This window comes from Temnothorax nylanderi, unplaced genomic scaffold (genome assembly GCF_030848795.1).
Source record: "Temnothorax nylanderi isolate EJ_2023f unplaced genomic scaffold, tnyl_v1.0 TNYL_tig0365_pilon, whole genome shotgun sequence".
Taxonomy (NCBI): domain Eukaryota; kingdom Metazoa; phylum Arthropoda; class Insecta; order Hymenoptera; family Formicidae; genus Temnothorax; species Temnothorax nylanderi.
Window position 1 is genome coordinate 1,316 of NW_027249427.1, and position 21,475 is coordinate 22,790.

The 21,475-nt window shown below is 33.6% G+C and overlaps 2 protein-coding genes and 2 long non-coding RNA genes across 6 annotated transcripts; 2 read left to right on the forward strand and 2 right to left on the reverse strand.

Annotated features, from left to right (window-relative positions):
- Positions 1-1,178: 1,178 nt before the first annotated feature.
- LOC139781816 (uncharacterized) lies at positions 1,179-2,034 on the reverse strand. The gene is made up of 2 exons (XR_011720688.1): positions 1,682-2,034; positions 1,179-1,314 (listed from the first exon to the last, which is right to left on the reverse strand). It is a non-coding gene; the product is annotated as an uncharacterized lncRNA (long non-coding RNA).
- Positions 2,035-2,707: 673 nt separating this feature from the next.
- LOC139781815 (uncharacterized) lies at positions 2,708-5,868 on the forward strand. Its single transcript, XR_011720687.1, has 2 exons — positions 2,708-5,201; positions 5,519-5,868. It is a non-coding gene; the product is annotated as an uncharacterized lncRNA (long non-coding RNA).
- Positions 5,869-7,429: 1,561 nt separating this feature from the next.
- LOC139781812 (uncharacterized) lies at positions 7,430-12,221 on the reverse strand. Of its 3 annotated transcripts, none has more exons than XM_071720706.1 (5): positions 11,761-12,221; positions 10,385-10,828; positions 10,017-10,286; positions 8,873-9,056; positions 7,430-8,697 (listed from the first exon to the last, which is right to left on the reverse strand). In XM_071720706.1, the coding sequence occupies exons 1-4, from the start codon at positions 12,201-12,203 to the stop codon at positions 8,900-8,902; spliced, it is 1,314 nt and encodes a 437-aa protein (XP_071576807.1). In that variant the 5' UTR covers positions 12,204-12,221; the 3' UTR covers positions 7,430-8,697; positions 8,873-8,899. The 3 variants fall into 3 exon arrangements, with proteins under 3 accessions (XP_071576807.1, XP_071576806.1, XP_071576805.1); XM_071720705.1 differs by having other exon boundaries at positions 7,430-8,700; XM_071720704.1 differs by having other exon boundaries at positions 7,430-9,056.
- Positions 12,222-12,390: 169 nt separating this feature from the next.
- LOC139781813 (uncharacterized) lies at positions 12,391-21,216 on the forward strand. The gene is made up of 14 exons (XM_071720707.1): positions 12,391-12,889; positions 14,190-14,285; positions 14,511-14,672; positions 14,837-14,971; positions 15,175-15,416; positions 15,518-15,677; positions 15,984-16,120; positions 18,516-18,716; positions 18,822-18,964; positions 19,040-19,385; positions 19,616-19,885; positions 20,019-20,181; positions 20,300-20,359; positions 20,505-21,216. Exons 10-14 carry the CDS (start codon positions 19,185-19,187, stop codon positions 20,540-20,542), a joined length of 732 nt encoding a protein of 243 aa, XP_071576808.1. The 5' UTR covers positions 12,391-12,889; positions 14,190-14,285; positions 14,511-14,672; positions 14,837-14,971; positions 15,175-15,416; positions 15,518-15,677; positions 15,984-16,120; positions 18,516-18,716; positions 18,822-18,964; positions 19,040-19,184; the 3' UTR covers positions 20,543-21,216.
- The last annotated feature ends 259 nt before the right edge of the window (positions 21,217-21,475 follow it).

A 21,475-nucleotide genomic window follows, 5' to 3' on the forward strand; every position in this document is an offset into this window, starting at 1 on the left:
TATTACGTATCGCACACGAGAAAACTGCCTTCCACAAGAAAACATCACGCTCGAGAAGTTTTCCAGAAAACATCTTGAGCTAAACTCAAACTAAACGATTCGCAAACTTGCGACTAGTAAAAGTTGCCGACAGCTTTGTAGAAATTTATAATTTCTATAGCGCCGCGCGCGAGAGAGAGATCGGAGTTCGACGTTTTATAAAATTTAAATTTCTTTTTTATTTCGATTCTCGCGCTGTGTCGGCGACTTTTACGCGTTTCGCTGGAACTCGCTCGATCCATCGATCGCTGTTTTTATTGCTCTTGCTTATTAAGAGCCAGTGCACAGTAACGGCTTAACGGTATCCGCGGTAAATCGCGCGCGAGTCTTTAACCCGGTTTCGCAGAGCGCGCGTGTTGTTCGCGACGTGTGTGGCTTTTTTCGCTCCCTTGACAATTATCCAAGTATCTCTCTTTCTTCGAGATCAATCTTGCGACAGTCTATCATGCACTAGTCACGTGTCGTTCGTAAAACGAACGATTAAACTTACTGCTTGCAAAGTAAAACGAATAAGCAGTTTCCCATTGTAAAATTAATGCCGATTATCGGGAATCTTATTAAAATTGACGAAGGCTCGCTTAATAGCTGTGATAAATAAGCGGAGAGAATAATTGGCATTTTGTTATCGGCGAATATCGAAAGTGTGTACATATACATATATATGCGTTTATTATGAAGGAAATATATATATTTATTCCGTAATTATTCTGAAATCGATGGAAAACGGCTACGAAAACGTGACTAAAAATTGTATTCTTGTGAGACACTTTTATTACTTTCTATAAAAGTATTTCATGAAATAAAATTCAATGATAATTGGTTAAAGATAACTTCTCTTTAATCTTAATTTTATATGAGTAATTTTATGAGTAAAGATTTCTAATATAGATTTTCTATTATTTATACTTCTATTAATTTCATACTTCTTACTTAATTCTTTAATCCAGTTAATTCACTTCGTATTTAGTTCTATTTCATTTTTCTTATTTTCAATATTTCTAGAACACTGGAATTTAATTAATATAATAGTTCAATTAAGGGGCTACATCTACCTAGAGGCCCGAAAATAGGTCGAAATTCAGAAATTTTTTTTTCAGAAACGATAGTGGGAATAAAACGAATTTTTTTGTACTTAAAGATACATGTTTTGAGAGCTTTAAAAAAAATTTTTATTAAAAAATGTCCAAAAACAAAAAAGTTATGGCCGCCGGCAGATGATAAGTTTTTTTTCGGACACGTTCGGGCGGTGGACACTGTCCAGTTAAAACGGTTGATCTGAAATAAAAAAACCAAAAAGGTTATTCAAGTTAACAATAAAGACGAGTCGTTGACGATCGCCGATTTTTAAAATCGATTTTTTAAACAAAATGGCAACAAATTGAAACTCAGGTATGGAAAATCTATGAAAAAATGTCGTCATTCTTACGTAATTATTAAAAAATAAAGATCAATTTAAAAAAAGTAAGATCGTCAACGACCTTTAAATGTTTCTCAGCGTATTTTGTGTAAATTTTAAAACGATCCATCGAGCGGTTTTCCAGATATGATGTCCACCGGCTTCGAAAACAGAGTTTTGAGAAAAACGCGTTTAAAGTTTCAAGTATGGTTCTACTATTGTTAAGTGAAGAATTTTTAACTTTACCTCTAGTCGTCAATTCCAGGACCATATAAAGTACCCTCAGCAGCAATTGCAGCTTCATGCGAAGAGGATTGTTTTTGTCTGCGAGCAATTCTCCCTTCGCGCGTCGCCTCCTGCACTCGAATTTCAGCTGAATTGATGCGCTCTCGGTCTTGGTTCTCGCAGTGTGTAGCGCAATTTCGGCCAACATCGATATTCAATACCTGCATTATCAGTAAATATATACTAGCACTTTCGTTGAAAGTGCATGCGGCAATATTTGCAGCAATTTGAACGATCGATGCACTGCTGTTCTGAATTTTCGGAGCCATTCGCCAAATAATGTTGTTCAAACTTTCGTTTACATTTTGAGTGAATCCACCGACGCATCTCTCCAATAAATTGTCATCCGAAAGATTTCATATATCGGACGAATTGCTTTGATAACATCGTCGTGAAGTGGCGTTTTATGCTCATAATGCTGAAGAGTTCCTGCGGCTTTCGTTTGCTGCCACGAGCACCACGATTCCGGTCCTTGAGGGCAATTATTTTCTTCGATCTGTCTCGTCTAAACGAAGTAGAAGCTCTTGTTTCTCGAGAAATTTTCATTTTCGATGCCATTATTATCACTTTACGTACGCTTTGAAACTCGAATACAGAACAGAAGAGCAAGTGCGTAAAGTCTACTAGTACGTCTACTCGCTAGCTCAATGGCTTTCGTACTGAATTCTAACGGTCCTCAGCTGAAGGACACAGGTGGGGTCGCTTCCCTAGGCCCCTAAAAGGGACTCTTTTGTCATGAGCAACAATACACAAGATCGAGAAGACAACTGAACCCAAAATACCGCTAGAGCGATATTTTCCATGCGCGCCACCCCTGGCGAAAATTTTTAGTGAGAGAATGTGTTTATATTTGTTTATAAAGAGTTTTATCAATGGTTACACTATTTATGAAGAGTTTTATTGATGTTTACACTGTTTGGAAGCAAGTTGCAAACACTTGGTTAACTCTCTGCTGACAAAACATTTTATAAATACTTAGAAACTATAATGGAAACGTTTGACACTATGTTATTAAACACCACTTAAACATTTTATCCCTGGCAAAAATTATTAGTGAGAGATTGTGTTTATATTTGTTTATGAAGAGTTTTATCAATGGTTACACACTATTTATGAAGAGTTTTATTGATGTTTACACTGTTTCGAAGCACGTTGCAAACCGTCTGCTAACAAACATTTTATAAATATTTAGAAAACTATAATGGAAACGTTTGAGACTATGTTATTAAATGCCACTTAAACACTTTATAAGAAACGCTTTGAAACCATTTACGTTTCTAAATCATAGATGGCATTCAATGGGATCAGTTTCTCTTATTTAAAATACGACGAACGATGTTATAAGAACGATAGATAAATCACGGAACTGCACAACGTGTATTAGTTGTATCGTGGAGTCCACTTTCATAGTAAAGTGTGGCACACTTTTGGATTGATATAACGTTCATATAACCTTATTGTATCTTTATTTTTGAAGACTGATAATAATTAAATAAACATAAAATGTATCTCTAGCGAAAATAATAGATATGTTTATTGAGAGTTTATAAGAAGTTTGAAGGTGTTTTAAGCAGCAGTTCACAGCGCTGCTTAAAACACCTCGTGAACATTTGTAACACTCGAAAAACACCACACAACACTTTCCGAACGCGTATTAAACATAGCCGTGAACATCTCATAAACAATTCCATGTTCAAATTTACATCTCATAAACAATTTAATAAATGTTTTAAAGCACAAATAAAACATCTACTCAACACTTAAGCAAACTTCTTATAAACTTTCAATAAACATATTATTTTCGCCAGGGACGTCAGGTAGCGGAGCTCGAACGCTCGAACGCTCGAACTTGTTTTCTTCGGAATTCTATAACTTCGTCAATTTTACAGATATCGATGTAAAATTTTCAGGATATATTTTCAACACTTGAAACTTTTAGAAAATGCAATAAAAAAATGCAAAAAAAAAAATTTTCTAGGTAGATGTGGCCCCTTAATTAAATCTTCTTTATATACATTGCATTGATATTTATACAATTTTGCTAATGTGAAACCGCGCAACAACAACGTACGAGGCTATACAAGCAATATGTATCTCGAAATATGTTTGAGCACCAGTAAGAGTAGCCGTTCGCTGCTTTCTCCGAGATTTGATAAGTGGCCAGTATAGCGGCGTATTCAATGCGGGCCATTCTCCACGTTAATGAATAAATCGGCGGCGCGTGGAGAGCGATAATATGCAAAATACACGTAATTTCCATTGCAGATCCGGCCGCTGCGTCTTGTTGCGCGATCGCGAATCGCTCGTGACGTATACGCGCCCGCATGTCGACTTGTCGATGGTATCCATCGACGATGAGGATTAACGTTGACGGATTAAGTCGGTCCATTGTTGATACTAAACGAATCATTCAGCATCTGCCAACACCGAGTTATGCGTTTCGCGAGAAGTTTTGTCGATATAATGATATTTGACATTTATAAAGTCAAAGCGTAGCTGTTATTTACAAAGAGTTTTATCGACGAATGTTGGAACTTGTATGAGCGAGTATTGATACATTCCAATAATTTTTTCTTGTATTTTTTTTAACAAGACGCGAATATTTCGCAGAATTAATTTGCACTATTGACGCAGTTAACGATTCAGCTGTTTATTTTGAAATTTAACTAGTTTAGATAATTTGAAAGAGACAATGAGCTATTTTTATCTTTTTTTATCTTTTTTTAAAACGTAATTTATGTTATACTTGTGGCTTATAGGTATATTATCGAACGTCCACGTTATCTATAAATATGTTATTTAAATGTCATTACTATTCGAGCAGAATTATTCGCTGTGGTATCTTTTCCTACGCGTAACGAAATCTTTTTGAAATTGTTAAAATTATATTAAAAATTATTAAATTTAATCCTTACACACTTTATAAAAAAATAAATTTTAGGAAATTACGGTATACATTAGTTTCTCATCTAATAAAATTGGAAATAAAATACTAAAAAGTAACTTTTTCCTAATAATTAATAATATTATTAGGTATTTACTATATGTTTGTCTATCTTTTTCTTTATCTAATTTCTTTTACAATAACTTATATTCGTAACATATAACGTATATTCAATAAGCCTGGCATTCTGCTATCGGATTCTCAGGAAACTGCATGAGCGAATTTATGGGATTAATAAAGGGCCGCTACGAGGCAAAGGAGGATGGTTTTTCTGCCGGTGGTGCATCGCTACATTCCATTATGACTCCGCACGGTCCCGATAAACAATGCTTCGAGGCTGCGTCCAACAGCGAGCTGGTGCCAGAACGGATCGCTGACGATACACAGGCCTTTATGTTCGAGACCTCGTATAGCATGGCCGTGACAGAATGGGCCAGTAAGCTTTGCAATAAGCTGGACGACGACTACTACAAATGCTGGCAGGGTCTACAAAAGCATTTCGATCTCACTGATAAACAGGCCAAAATTGCTTAACAAGTATGTTGAACAACATATCCACGTCTCTATCTTAACGTATTCACGAGGGAGACACTGTTGTCTCAGCTCTTAAAATAAATTTTTTACATCTCTTTTTCTCTCTTATTATTTTTGGACATTTTATTTTAGCAACTCTGTGTCATCTTCGAGAAAAGAAAAAAAAATATTTTGATGATTTATTTTGATGAAAAGAAAAAAACAAGCAAGTGAGAGCTTTTTTTGTTTTTTCTTTCAATAGCAACCAAAAGTCTTTCAGATATTTCTTATTAATAAATTATTATTATTATTGGTAATTATTGATATTTTTGTTATTGAAGGAGTGCGCTTTGCGATCTTTGTCTTCTTTGGTCGCCTCTTTCATGGGGTGTCGCATCCACGAAGATATCGTGCGAAACCTGCAAAGTTATCTGGTGCGTGTAAGCTGGGACTGATTATAAATTCGCCAACATCGCGTATGAAGAGTGTTACCGGGTGCAAGGAACTTTTAATCGCATCTACCTGTTACCGAAGTCAATTCTCGATATGCAATTTGAAAGTATGTTAAATTTATGCATTACTGACATTTAAAAGTATATACTAAAACTTATTTTGTACGGTGATTGTGTACTATAAAAATTTATTAATTATTATACATATCTATATATATAAAGGAAGATGTCCTGACTGACTCACTGACTGACTCATCAACGCCCAGCCCAAACCCCTGAACCGAATTTTTACCAAAAGTATATGAAATAGGGGTAGAATTTTCCGGGGAGTGCCACTATGTGTATGGTTTTTTGTTACCGATTTTCTGGAAACCGGTTTTTTTAATTTATCTAATTTTTCTAATTTTTCGGGAAATAATTGACCGAATCTCAAAGAATTATAGATCAAACAGGGGTAGAATTTTCCGGGGAATGCTATAAAGTGTATAATTTTGACGGAATTGAACTTCAATTGATAAAAAAGTAATATTTTTCAATTTATAACATTTTAGAGAGAGAGAGGAGAGAGAGAGAGAGAGAGAGAGAGAGGGAGAGAGAGAAGAGAGAGAGGGGGAGAGAGAGAGAGAGAGAGAGAGAGAGAGAGAGAGAGAGAGAGAGAGAGAGAGAGAGAGAGAGAGAGAGAGAGAGAGAGAGAGAGAGAGAGAGAGAGAGAGAGAGAGAGAGAGAGAGAGAGAGAGAGAGAGAGAGAGAGAGAGAGAGAGAGAGAGAGAGAGAGAGAGAGAGAGAGAGAGAGAGAGAGAGAGAGAGAGAGAGAGAGAGAGAGAGAGAGAGAGAGAGAGAGAGAGAGAGAGAGAGAGAGACTATTTGCGTGCCTTATTACATATGTCCTCCGGGGCGAAGCCCGGGTAACCAGCTAGTACATTATACTATAAGTGATAGTTAAATATTATCAAATTATTAATTATGCTTTTTAAATTTGCTATGTAAATTGGATAAATTTCTTAGAAGCTAAATGATCACAATTCTATGAAATAAAAACTAGAAAGTATTGATGAAATTATAAAATCTATGGTGTCCTTGTTTTTTTTAATTTTAACGTAGGGAAAACTCATCATGAGTACCGCCGCCCCCGGAGAAGGGCGGACGGTTATGCCGGACTCATACCGGCTAAAAACCCTACGTGTGGCCTTCACTGGTGTCTCGGGGGGCGCCCGGGAACTGGTTATCATTGCATCCGGAACGCCCCTCCACCGGACTCCGACCAGGAGTCCCCTACTCCTCGAGGGCCCATAGGGGCGGGCAAATACCCCGACCCCCTAATGGAACCCTAGAGCCCCCGCCGCGTGCGTCAATGATGGCGCACGGGGCGAGGGTAACCAGTCCTAGTTGCAGCGACGGGGGACCACCACCCCATCGCTGCGCCCCCTAGGGTATTGTGCGGGGGCGGAATCGAGGCTCAGGAATCTCCGCCTGAGCCTCGACCTCCACACGACCCGGGAGGAGGGGGATACGGACTGGCGCCCCCGTGGTGAGAGGAACCAGCCCACCCCTCCCCCGGGCCGCGGCTCAGGGGACCCGGGTTCGGGACTCAAGCCCCGAGACCGGATCCCCCGGCGGACCGAGGGGAGAATCTATGGTGTCCTGGTAAAATGAAGAAAATTACAAAAATGGAATTGGTCAGTTTGACTTCTGAGACGCTCAGTATTTCTAATTTCTTTAACTAATTGATGAATTGTACTAAATTAGCGTAGGTGAATTCAAAATGTAAGATAACTCGGTAATTAACTCCTACAATGACAATTAGAAAGTAATTAATAGATAGAATTTATTTACTTCAGCTTTACAAAATTAGCCAGGAAGGGACTTGGTTTACAATTTAAAACATCTTATCCACACACTCATCCATCCATACCATGCGTACACTAGCTACTCTCTTACGCTAACCTAACTTCTTAAACCTAATCTATCACAGCCTTATTTTTGGCTTAATTTATTTCCTTAGAAAGTAATTAATATTAATATTGTTTTATGAGAATTATTATTGCGTAACTTTGAGTATTAATATCTACGCGATTGTTATCAGAAGTGGTATAATTCTTTATAATGAGATATGTTCTTCTGGATAAATGTTTTTGTAATTTAAATTAATAAGTATCTAATATCTAGTACTATATACTGACTTTGCATAATTAATCAACAGTTAAACATAATTACTTAATAAATTCTAAGATTATATATATATATATATATATATACTACATATATATAGACTACATATAAAGCTAGGTCTAATCAATCAAATCTTAAAGGTAGAAAGGTAGAAAAGACTGAAGAATATAATAGAATTAGAAACAGGCCGATATCTCAAAATTTGTGGAAGTTAGAGCTACCATGGACATTTCTTTAAAAATTTAAAATTTTATAAAGAAAGAACCCCTTTACCGATCAAGCCAAATTCAATACCTTCCTTTAATGATATATCCTCCCTTTAATGATACAACCTTCCTTTAATGATACATTATCGATTAAAAAAAAATTTAGCCCGATACCACGGACATCAAATCTGTACGTGAGCGTATGTATATACACTCGAGTGTGTATATTTCATATTGAAATATTTCATAATAGATTCACAATTTTATGAAACTTGAACTATTCTATCTATAAAATAATTTGATATTAAAATAAAACAAAAAATTTTTGAAGACCATAGTATGTATTATATCAAAGAAGAAGACAAAGATAATATATAATAAAGAAATGTGACATAAAAGACGCTTGGTGCTGCTATATCAATCGAGAGAAACATCTTGATGGTTATAATAAAAATATTTGTTGACGCAGACGAGTGTAAGGAGAGGAGGGGGACTCAGGAATAATGAGTTGGTATAAAGTGCTCAAAACCGAAATGTTGATTGCAAATTAACACTCTTGATATATATTTAAGAATATACGTGACTAGCCGCTTTCAATGGCTGCGTTAGAGCTACTGAACCCTGAACCGCTCGCGTAGATCGTCGCTCGATCAGCCTCGTTCGACGCTTGAGAGACGTCGGCATACTTGCATACTACTTTATCGACAAAAACAAACACGCGTAAAAAACTACATCAAATATTAATAATAATATTCATAGTCACATATGTTAGTAATTAATATTAACATATTATAAATAGTTTATAATACGAAAATGTCTATATATAAGGTTATAATAGTTTTCCGTGAGAAGCAAATCATAAAATTACCATTCCGTGCTCTCTTATACGTCTGTATTACGTAATAGAAAAATCGGGTACAATTTTCGTCGATTTTTCATAAATTTTTTGTAGTTCGTCTGTACTGTAGTTCGCTGCCTTATACATGCCCTTCCGTATCATACTATTAAGAGTGACTCTTATAGGTGAAAATTTAGTTGCGTAGAACAGAAATCTGAAATTATCAAAATTACATAAATGTAGAATGTATAAAATATTCAGGATTGGGAAGTAACGCGTTACTTGTAACGCCGTTACTGTTACAGTTTCTTCTTTTTCGTAACGGACTCGTAACGGCGTTATTTTTTCCTTTTTGTAACTGTAACGGTAACGTAGTTACATTTTTTCAGTAATGGTAACGAATTTAACAGTTCATACTTTTAACGTTACTTTTTAATTTTGATTCTATATTTATGACACAATTTTCGTATATTCGTGTTGTTACCAATCACAAAGCCGTATTAGTATAAGAACAAACTTTTTCGTGTTAAAATTTTTAAACATAAAATTAAGAGTACAAAGAAAGTATAAATTTGGCTGTATTTATATAAATTTAATGAAAACTAAAATTTTTTATTTGCATTTTAAGCATTAAAACATTTCTCTTTAAATTTTTTGTGGTCTTGCGATTTAAAATATAAAATTTTATTACTTTTATTAATATTTTAACAAAAAATATTACAAAAGTAAATTTTTTAGTCTGTGACCTCATTGTAGTATTAAAAAAGTAACGAAAAAAGTAACGAATCGTTACTTTTTAAGTAATGGTAACGATAACGAGTTATTTTTGAGAATCAGTAACTATGGCTGGGGTCCATTTGATGCTACAAATGCTTCGAAGCATTCTTCTTCTCCTTTCATTCAATGGAGAAAGAAGAAGAAAAAGAACGCTTCGAAGCACTTGTAACATCAAATGGACCGCAGCCTATATCAGTTACTAATACAATACTATCCGTTAGGTAACTAGTTACTTTATTGACTCGGTAACGAGTAACGGTAACTAGTTACTTTTAAAAAATAACTTTCTTATCCCTGAAAATATTCGAATTTTATAATACATAGAATTAAAGCTAATATTTTTTATGAATTTTCTCTATATCTTTCTGTTAATTAATTTGATAAATATATTACTTACTTGTAGATCTTATAAAGGATCCACTCTGTGTAATTAAGTGACGCGTATAAATTAGGCATCTTTAGATTTAGCGTGTCTGTGGCGATTAATATCATCACTTTAAAAGGCATATAAAATATTACAGGCCAATAATTTATATGTTCAACAAGACATCTGATTATGTGCTCCCATTCTGGTGTCAATTCCTTAAAATTTGGTATTACCCAATATTGAAAAAGGTCATTCACGCGTTGTTTTATGTTTTCGAGGCTGCCACGGCAAAAGTTGTACCTGGATATATAAAAAATCCAGATTACTTTCTCCCCAACCTAATATACATGTGATTATAACACAGTACACAGTATATATTATAATTGCACTATACATACTCATCTTCCATTCCAAGAAAATATCCATAACATTTCCACATATAGCAGAAAGCCTCCAAGTCTTCGTCGGTATGGTCGTGTATTCCAATATTTTGTGGATAGAGCAAAGGTGCAACTATGAAACAACACTGAGCAAATGAAAAGTCGGCGTTGTTTATACCTTTCGGTTTGTATGGTGATTTGTTGATGATTGTATGACGCTGTCCAAATTTCTCAGGTGACGAAATCGCAGCGAAATCCTTCAGAAGCAATTCACGATCTACACACCATGGATTTGCGAATGTGCACGCAGCAGCAATTTGCTCATTATCCATCTGACACACCTTTCTCCTTATCGCCACATGCTTACTACGTACTACTTGCATATTTGTGTGAGCTTCTGTTCCCTTAATCCAAGGCTCTCCATCATACCAGCTGAACATCCGTTTTACAGACGCTATGTACCTTTGAAATGTATAAAATATATTTATGAAAATGTATAAAGTACTTATTACTTATATTCCTGGTGAAAAATTTCTCATATTTTTCTCATATTTTCACATATTTCTCATATTTTCTCAGAAATTTTGCAAGAATTCGAACTTATGAAAAATTCTGAAAAAATACCTAATCCCAGTTAGAAAGGTGACGTCGATTTGACGTTAATTTGACGTTGAAGAGGTTGACAGCTGGTTAAGTTGAATTGATCGACGTATTCGACATCGAATCATTGTTAATCGACGAACTTTTTGACTAATTATATATGAAATTTTTGAAATACTTTCAGAAATAATTGGATAAAGATTTTCGGAATATTTCAGTACCCGTATGTATGAAAATTTATAATAAATTTTACAGATTTTCTCATATTTATTCAGATTTCTACAAAAATATATTAGCGAAAAATATATTATTTTTATTTTGAGGGAGATTCCAGATTCGAATCCTGGCTGAGGTAACATTTTTCGCAATAAATTCTTTACAGATTTTAAATAATTAAATCGCATCGATTTAATTGTGGGGAGGGAAGGGTGTTTAATGTTCCAACGATAGCTGCGTTTCAAGTCCGGCTATGATCGGCGCGCAGTAAAAAGTTAGAATATAGATGTATTATTAATAATACATATATATGGAAAAAATTAATATTGAGCTGCCTAAGATCTATGCTTAGACCGAAAATGGCTTGTATCTTATTCGATTATTTTTATTTTATCTGATTGTGAGTTTTTATGAAAACGTTCCAATTCGTATAAAAAAATCTGGAAAATTTAGAGTATTCTGAGAAAATTTGAAAATTTTTATAGAAATTCTAATTAATTAATAACATGAAAAATTCTGAGATAATTTTCCACCAGGGATGTTTATATATAAATACAATATTTTAGAAGGATACTTACTTTTGGAATCCTAAATACGGCGTATGGCTATGTTCTCCCAAAATAATTGGCCCTAGTTCTCCTTGAAATGTATAAATATACATCAAGCCCATTATTTTGGATAAGATTATCGCAGTGTAATTTTTTTGGACAAATTTTTGTCCCCTGCGATATTTATCCATATCCATCCATTCAGGTAACTTTTCCAAGGTTCGGTCATCATTTAATTGGCAAAAGAACGCTGGTACGACGCTGTGTAAAGACTGCGGCATATTTGGAAATAATTCTGCTATGTTCTTTTTTATCCAGTCGCATTGTTTTTTTACGGTCCAGGCATCGAAATGATTTGGCAATTTATTTTGAGAATTTACTCCGAATATGTCTTTAAATATCATTACAAGTCCATATTCGTCCAAGTTTTTCGAGCTAGATTTTATATCGTACTGAATATTGGTATTCATCATATTTTATGGATAACGCAACTGTAACACAAGTACAAAACATAAATTTATTGTAAACTTGTAAGTTTGATTATTATATTGTTTTTTAAGGTACATAGAAAAAAATAATATTCTTGATTTGAAAATATCTTTAGTTTCAAGTTCCAACAACGTGGAAATCTTGAAATGAGCCCGGGAAAAAAAATCTCTTATAATAGGTGCTTTCCATTTACATCAAAACTCAGATAATTCTCACTTGTGACGTCGTTCTATCCTTTTTGGGAATTAATGAATAATAAAGACAGAATGACATCACAAGTGAGAATTATCTGAGTTTTGATGTAAATGGAAAGCAACTAATGTCTTATATGATTATATAAGAAGCGATCTTATATGCTCATATATGAATTTTGGCCTGATAAGAATTTATATGGTCATATATGATTATATAAGATTATATAAGGGCATATAAAAAATATCTCTTATAATGTCTTATATGCTCATATAAGAAGCCATCTTATCATATATGAATTTTGGCCTGATAAGAGTTTATATGGTCATATATGATTATATAAGATTATATATAAGGACATATATGGACTTGGTTAGCGGATGTGGACGAATGAGTGTCAGAGAGTGTATGAGTGCGATAATTCTAGCGAATATTTAGAGTAGGCGATAGTTTGTTAAGGTGCCGGGGGCAGGAGAGGGTGAGTTGAGAGGGGTGGAAGCGACGTAATTGAGGGGAAGACGCGAAAAGTGACAAAGAGGAGTATAAGCAAGAATTAAAAAAGGGAGTCAGAATAGGTTAAGTTAAGATAAGGTAGCAACACGCGGTAGGCACGGTTAATTTACAGAGGTAGATAGGCAGGCGAATCGGTGGGACGGGAGGCGACTCGCGGCGGAGAGGGTAGGCGGTACTGGGCAGGCGTGCTTAAGCTCCGTCTACATGCCGAATGAAGTGCAAGGCACAGGCAAAAAGAAGACCGCGAGGGATCTGAAAGGAAGGGAAAGAGCAGATTCGTTGAGCATACTGGATTACGTACGGGGTGGAGATAAAGAGAAAGAGAAGGAACATATCAAGAGGAAACGAGAAGAGAGGGAGAGAATGGCGGATGAAACATTTAAGAAAAGTAATATGATGGATAGAACACCACCAGGTTTGAAGCAGACAGGAGAGGAGAGGGAGATAAAGAAGGAAGAAGGAACACTGATGGGGTTGCTGAGGGAACTTAAAATAGAAATGGTAGGACTGAGGAACGAGATAAAGGAAATAAAAGAAAACTGGGAGCTGAGAGTGGATAGAATGGAGAAGAAGCTGGTAGAGATGGAAAAGAGAATGAAAGTGATGGAGAGATGGAGAGGAGACACCGGAGTTGCTAAAGGAGAAAATATAGAAAAAATAGTGGAGAAAGTAGCGGAATTAGTAAAACAAAATAAAGGAAAAGAAGAGTCGCGAGAAGGGAAGGGGGAGGCAAGGGACGAAATAGGACAAGAAGTCAGAAGATCGAAAAGAATAATAGAAGAAAAAGAGAAAAGAGAGAGAAGGAACAAGATAGTAATAAGAGGGTTGAATACAAACACAAAGTCGAGAAGCATAAAAGACGTAGCTAGGGAATTGCTAGAGCAAGAATTTAAGGTAAAAAATGAGGTAAGAAGTGTTCAAACCGTGGGAATGGAAGGAAGAGAAGTGGTAATAATAGAATTGGAAGACTGGGAAATCAAAGAGAAGCTAATGAAAGAGAAGAAAAAACTAAAGGACAAAGCGGTAGGCAGAATCTATATTGACCATGATCTGACGAAGACGGAGAGAGAGGTACAGAGAAAAATAAAGGAGCGTGCAAGAATAGAGAAAGAAGATGGGAAGATAGTTAAAGTAGGATATAAAAAGATGAGTCAGTCGGGACATTTGCTTATATATATATATATATATATATATATATATATATATTAATACACTAAAAAATAATAGAATAATGTTTCAGTAACGTATTGTTGTATGATTTTCAGGTTTTGATGACAGATCATATGATAAGAGACAGAGTACAAAGACAATGGAAAATACTGCATCAAACAATCACTACAATGTAGGAAAGAAAGATTTTCGTAAGTATAATTTTTGTTGAAATGAGATTTACACAAAAAATTTATAAGTGGCTATCTTGGGTTTATAACTGAGTATATCTATATTTTAGATATCTATGGCTACGTTCAGCGGAAAAGCAGCTCAGTGAGCACTCAGTGAGCTGCTTTTTTCGCTGAACACAACCTATCTATCTGAAAACTGTATAAATAATATATACAATGGTTACATTGTTTCAATACTTTTAGATCCACCACCAGTTGTTGGTTCTGGCTACATTAGACCCGGTGGGTCTAGGAATTATCAAATAGAAGAAGAAAAAGAAGACGACCTAGTTTATATTGAAAGTAATGAGCGAGATTATGAAGATAATGATGTTGTATTAAGTCCGAGCTTGACCTCTAATAAAGGTTAGTATACAAGTAATTTTTATTTTACTTTATATTTTACAATTATTCATGAATTTTTCAAATTGTTAATCTAGTAATTGTAGTTTTATATGTAGGTAAATGTGAGATCAGTATGTTAAAATTATATTGAAATAGTAATGGTAATATTATTTTATTACATTTAGGTCCACAAAATAAAAATATTTCTGAAGATGAAGAATCATGTGATGATGGCGATAATGATAAGGTTAATGCTTCAGTAATGTCGTTAGCAGCAAAGAAGACTAAAATACTAGGACCAAATGACAATTGTAAACGAAGTAAGTATGCGAATAGTTCCTATTTTACTTACGATTATTATCTATATTTGAGTTGTAATGTTATTTATTCTAAAAAAATTTTGCGTCATATTTTTTATTTGTAGTTCAGATTACATTTTTTCATATTTTTAATTTGTAGAATTTCTGAAAATGTTATCTTTTCTTTTCATACATAAATGGAATCTGTTTTGAATGTTTTTTAGAATCAAACAGTCCTACATAATATTTAATTCGAAAAGTAACGGATATGAACGTGAAAATAAATACCATGCTCACGGCCATAAAAAATATTGAACAGCGCGTTGACAAACTTTCAACTGGTACTTTCGAAACGGAAGAAAGACAAAAAATTGATATTTTTCAAGATCTGCCATTGAAGGATAAAAACGATCTTGAAGCGATGGAAACAAAATTAAAAAATAATGCATCTTATCGAAGTGAAATGGTAAGTAAATCAAATGTCTAATTTTTAATATTATAAAATTTCCATACATTCTATACTTTGTACGTTTTTTTTATTGTTTCAAATATTTACAAATATTTCAGACGACACAACTGGCATTTGTATTATGTGAAAACATGAAAACATCATGTTTGCGACTGATGAAACTAATGATTTCTAATGACCTGGCGATGAAGTACAGTTGGTATGGTGCAAAAAAGAAACAAATATTTTCCAAATTAGAAATTTGCAAAATAATTATAAGTAAGTAAAATATTTAAAAACAATTTGTATTTTTTTTATTAATGAATGCTATAATTCCTGTAAAAGTTGAAAGATATGTTCCTAAATATTTTCTAATAATTTATTAATTTATTAATTAATAAAAACATTTATCAATATTGATATATTAAAGTATCTTTTGTGTATATTAGAGATAGAGCATATAATTATTTGTAACTGAATTTAAATTATTAAAAATCTAATAATATTATACAAAAATTAAATTAGCATAGACATATTTGTTCTACTATTTAGAAATAATAAACAATAAAAATGTTATTTTTTCAGGTGTGATACGAAAATCATTTGTTGATGTGACAGAGGACCAAATTTCAGCTCCGATTAAAATATGGTTAGCCCATGCCAAGGAATAACGTATGACGAGAAACAAAGAACAAGAAAAAGAAAACGTGCCTTTGGAAAACGTACGTTAGATTGTAAACGATGCAGTAATTAATATGAATATTTATCTTTTTGCGTAAGAGTCAGATCAGTTTAGTAGCAACATGTTTTCTTTCTTAAAAGTTTTATTTTTTAAATGTTGGTCTTCTTTGTAATATTGTCGAGATGCTGTAGCAACATGTTTCCTTTCTTAAAAGTTTTATTTTTTAAATGTTGGTCTGCAATATTAGTTTTCCGTGTATAGGAATTAAGTGGAAGTGATTGATGGTATAGGATAAAGATGGACGATATTTTCATTCATGATGCGTATCGATACTTTCAGACTGTATCACCCATCTCTAGTATAGGATAAACAAAATAATAATTACTTACGCGACGTAAATGATTATATAGTTTTCCAGATAAATATGTTAATAACTACTCTTAGTTATTTAGAGAGAATCCTAAGGTCATTGCCTCACTGTGCCAGTATTATCAATGCAATTCTGCCGTAGTGACACACTGTCCGCGTTGGTCCAGTTTTGCATAGAGAACTTATTTAATATGGTTTAGCGTAATGCAAAAAAACCAAAAATCTTTAATTTTAGTGTTATATGTAGATAATCGCGTTAGCAAAATATTAAGTATTATTTCGGAGAGGTATTATTCTCATAAGGAAAGTTTCATATTAGGAAATAAGAACCTTTAGTTAAGCGTATGTCACACGCAATCAATTTTACACTGACCGTTAAACGCCTATTTTTCTTACGTCTTACGTTTTTCAGCTAATGCACAACGAGCTGATATACTTACATTTAGAATTATTCACATTTAGATTATCGGAACATTTAAAACGTTGTGTCTGGAGGAGCAGCTTATTTGTTTACTTTTCTAAACGCGAGATTTTATCGCTCCTATTTCACGTGCTGGTTCTCGTTCCCGTAAAACAGATTGCGTGCGACGACGAAGTGTTTGGCTCGCGTACGTTGTAGTCAATTTGTGATACCAATCGTGTATTTGTGCAATATGTACCAACAGCTCAACGAATTTTGCTTCGTCTTCTCATTTTGTAATGGGTATGTTTCGTCGAGAGGATGACATATAGTTAATATATGTATTTTTTTTCCTTGAAAAATATATATTATGTACAGCGACATGTGCACATACGTATGTAACATGATATATGTATACTTATGTATATATATATATGTGTGTGTGTGTGTGTGTGTGTGTGTGTGTGTGTGTGTGTGTGTGTGTGTGTGTGTGTGTGTGTGTGTGTGTGTGTGTGTGTGTGTGTGTGTGTGTACATCTATGTATACTGAAGGATGGTCCGTATATGGAAAGACAACTATATAATTTTGTAACATATATAATACAACACGTATTGAAACATCCACGAACATATGATGCCTTCTCTTGCCATATATGTATCATTCGTATAATTATAACTTGCCGCTTACAGCTGTAAATGCGCTGCAATTACGTTACAAAATTTATAAAGTTATCTTCTATCCGAAATATCAAGATTACTGTCTGACATAACTTACAAGATAATTGCATGTTCGCACTGTAAAAATTGTTTGTCTTAATGTATTATTCAATTGAAAATGTATTCACGAGATATTTGAACGATTGCAGTGTTCTCGAATTTTAAATCACGCTTAATTTTAAAGTACATTTTTCTGTGCAAACGATAACTTACGAGTGAGGACTCAGATTTTTAAATCTTTCTAACAAGTCGTGTGACTATAATACATTTTCCTATCCTTTTGTTTTAAATAAGCGTCATTAGATACACGACATGTAAAAAATGCATACTTTCCTATTTCTTTTTTGTTTACTTATGTGCAATCCTTTTTTAAAAAACGATTATTTTCGCTAGTTTTAAATATGTACTTCATATGTACTCAAATCACTATGTGATTTAAAGTTCGAGAACTGCACTGTAATATTCTATAAGGAAATTGTATGTGACATAAAACAGGCAGTAATCTATTATTCTATAGCAATTCTCTCTATCACGTATGACACTCGAAGTAACATAAGCATTAAACTCTGCGTTATTGCGGTATTAGTTGTCAGTATTAAATATTGTAGTGTGTAACGTACACACATTGGCAATAATTTACAATGCACATATAAATAAAAATCTTTGAATTCTCGGTTTTCAAAATGTTTTTTATAATTACTCCAACAGCCTCAAAAGAGCATAGCTGAATAGTAGTGTTCCAATAGCTATTATTTTTTTTTAAGAAAATTAACTAATTGTAGATTAACTCTATATATGTATAGTTTTAACTGTGTGAAGCAATCGCTTCAGAGAAAATATTTTTCTGTTTAAAATTTTTTATTTAAAATTCTCTGACATCAAAATGAAAATCTTTCAACTCAAGTGGAAAATTCTTCCATGTAATAGAAACTTATTTTCACTTTTTGCAGAGCCATTCGATTAAGGACACAGATTTAGATTTAGAACAAACGTTTTCCTTACCATCTGTTTTAAATCTTGATTTGACTCAAGAGAATAAAAAAAAGCTATTTAAAGAGACAGAAGAAAGCGCATCTATTGAAAAAAACCCTAAGCACAAACAGAGCCGACACATCCTCTCTTTCAAATCGTCTGAAGAATTAACTGCTTTGGTTTGTAATTTTGGTTTACTATTCTCTGTGATATCCATTAGATGGATTTGCTATCCATATTCAGTGATAATAACTTTTTATTTCTTGTATTACATACGCTTTTAGGACTTTGAGAAACTTCTGACAGATCACTCTTTAAAAAGTAATGCTGCTCTTCAGAATTTTGAAAAAAAGGGTATGCTCACTGATGCAGATAGATCTGCTATAACTGAAGCTGTGGCTAATGCCATTCTCCAGCTGAATCACTTGTAAGTATTACAGTTTTCTTAGTTCTTTGACGAAATAAAAATCTGTTAAATTTTATTTTCTCTGACTTTATATAGGCCGACAGCTTCCGAATACAACATTGCAGCAACTAAGCTATGTGAATTGTTTTCGTGTGAAACTAAGGTAAAGTTTACAAGCGAGAAATTATTAATATAATTAAATTTATTCAATTTATTTATTCAATTTATTTATTGTTAATGAATGTCTTTTGTGCAGGAGTCGTATTATTGTCCGCCAGTAGAAAAACATAGAAATGCATCTGGAAAACTTCCCGATAAAGTAAAAAATATAAAATATCAGGTAAAAAAAAAGCTGCTGATTCTTGGGAAACAGAACATTCTCACTCTGAATCTTCTTTTGTCTCGAGTGAAAATCGAATCACTCATCCTGCAAAATTTGCAGGTAATAATTGTAATTGCTCTTTTACTCTTTATTTATAGTTTGTCAAAATTTCTAGCAAGTTTTTGATACTAATAAAAATATCAGATATGTTTAGTAATAAAGAAATCAGATTTATTAGTTAAATATTCAATACAGAAGGAGAATACAATTTTATAGCTAATTTAAGTATGCAAATTGTAGGAAATAATTAAGAGATAGATTCAAAACTTGTTTAATTTTAATATTTTTAGTATTTTTCAGGAAGTTGTGATCCAAACGACTCTACAGTTAAAACTGCAATCGCTCGCTTAAAATATGACAGTATTGAGTCTTGGCCTGAACTTTTGCGCAGTTGGTCAGTGACACATCCTTTGCGCTTTCAGTATCTGAGAGAAACCAGACCGATATCGCAGCTGAATAAGGCAACGTCTTCTGTCCAACAATCGCAAGAGTCTGATGCTTTAGTGAGTAATTATTTCAAAAATTGGGGCGTGCTCGCACTACTTAATGGATATCTACTGGTGAGAAAATTGAATTTATACATGTTTTGAATGTGTGTGTGTGTGTGTGTGTGTGTGTGATGCTCTTTTTTTCTCCTTTCGAATTTATTCCCTTTCAAACATGCTAAATGAATTGATTTGTATATGGTTGTAGATTCAGCAAGATTTTAAAGAATTATATCCTGGAAGAGAAGATGGTTTGATATCAAAGTGGGATTCAACCAAAGAAGTCTTAATTAATCTTCTTAATGCTGAAATTGCTAAATCAGATGAGTATGGCAGGAAATTACTTAAAGATTTGACTGTTACAGATACAGGTATTTATAAAAAGACTGTATTTTGTGGCTCAATTTCTTTTGTTACTTATTTGTAATTATATATTAATTTATATAACTGTTATTAATTTATTTTAACTACATTATTTATGTTTTTCAGGCAAAAATGACGTAATTCTATTTCATTTACTGCCATCACTTTGCTGTAAAAGGACAAGAGGTGCGAACGTAAATATACCATCTGTCGCAGAAGCCAGAAAGGCCTTTATCCTCCGTGTCCTTGGAATTATCATTTATAGAAAATATTTCTATTTTATGATAATAATTAAGTACATAAACTGACTGTTTTCAAAAATATTTTGCAGATTCCGGGGGACTTGAATCGTCAAATCAAGATTCATAGCGAGTGGCTGGCAAATCACGGCCTCAACTTGCAGCCGACGTTAGTATTTGTTGGACCTACTTTATCGAACATTACTGCCAGTTACGTTCAAATAGATACTGTGCGGTATGAGCTTCGTACTCCATTAAAAGCTCTGGACACGTGTTTCAAGGCGTTTCATGCGCTGGACGCTGCATATCAAGAGGAGTGCCGAGCAGTCTGGCTTTTTATTCAGAAGTATTTTTACGATTTGTATCTTAAAGAGGATGATAATATTCCTCGAGTAACAAGTATACTTAGTTCCTTAATTGAATTAGTTTCAAAGAAAATCTAGTGCTTAAGGCTATTCCACGATTTCGTTTTACGTTGCAGAACTTTTCTTATTTTAATAAAATGTATATTTGTAAGAAATATAAGGCATAAATGCCGCGTCTAAAGTCCTCGTCAGGATGCAAGGAAGGTGCGTAGCATACAATATACGAAAGACTAAACGACAGTTGCAATATGTATGCGTTCATTTAATAAATAGCGAATATTTATTTGTAGAACTGTTTTATGTTATCATGGTCAATAATCCCAAATAATAAATAATATAATAATATAACACTGAGAGAAAGGTTTTCTTACTATGTGAACAACCAACATTTTTGCTGCAAGAGCTAATTAATTTTGCAATAATAGCAAAGTTTTACTGAACTTTGCTATTGCAACAAACGGTTTTGCTATTATTGCAAAATTAATTAGCTTTTGCAGCAAAAAATGTTGGTTCACATAGTAATAAAACGTTTCTCTCAGTGACTAATAAGAAAACATTCCATTTAGTATATATTCTTACATTTTAAGAATATCTGATACTTAAGAATATCTTTAGAGGATTTCTCTCTTAAACTAAGAGGATCCTCTTGGCGCTTATTTTAGTGGAAAATATTATAAAGATAAGTGGTATATTCTTAA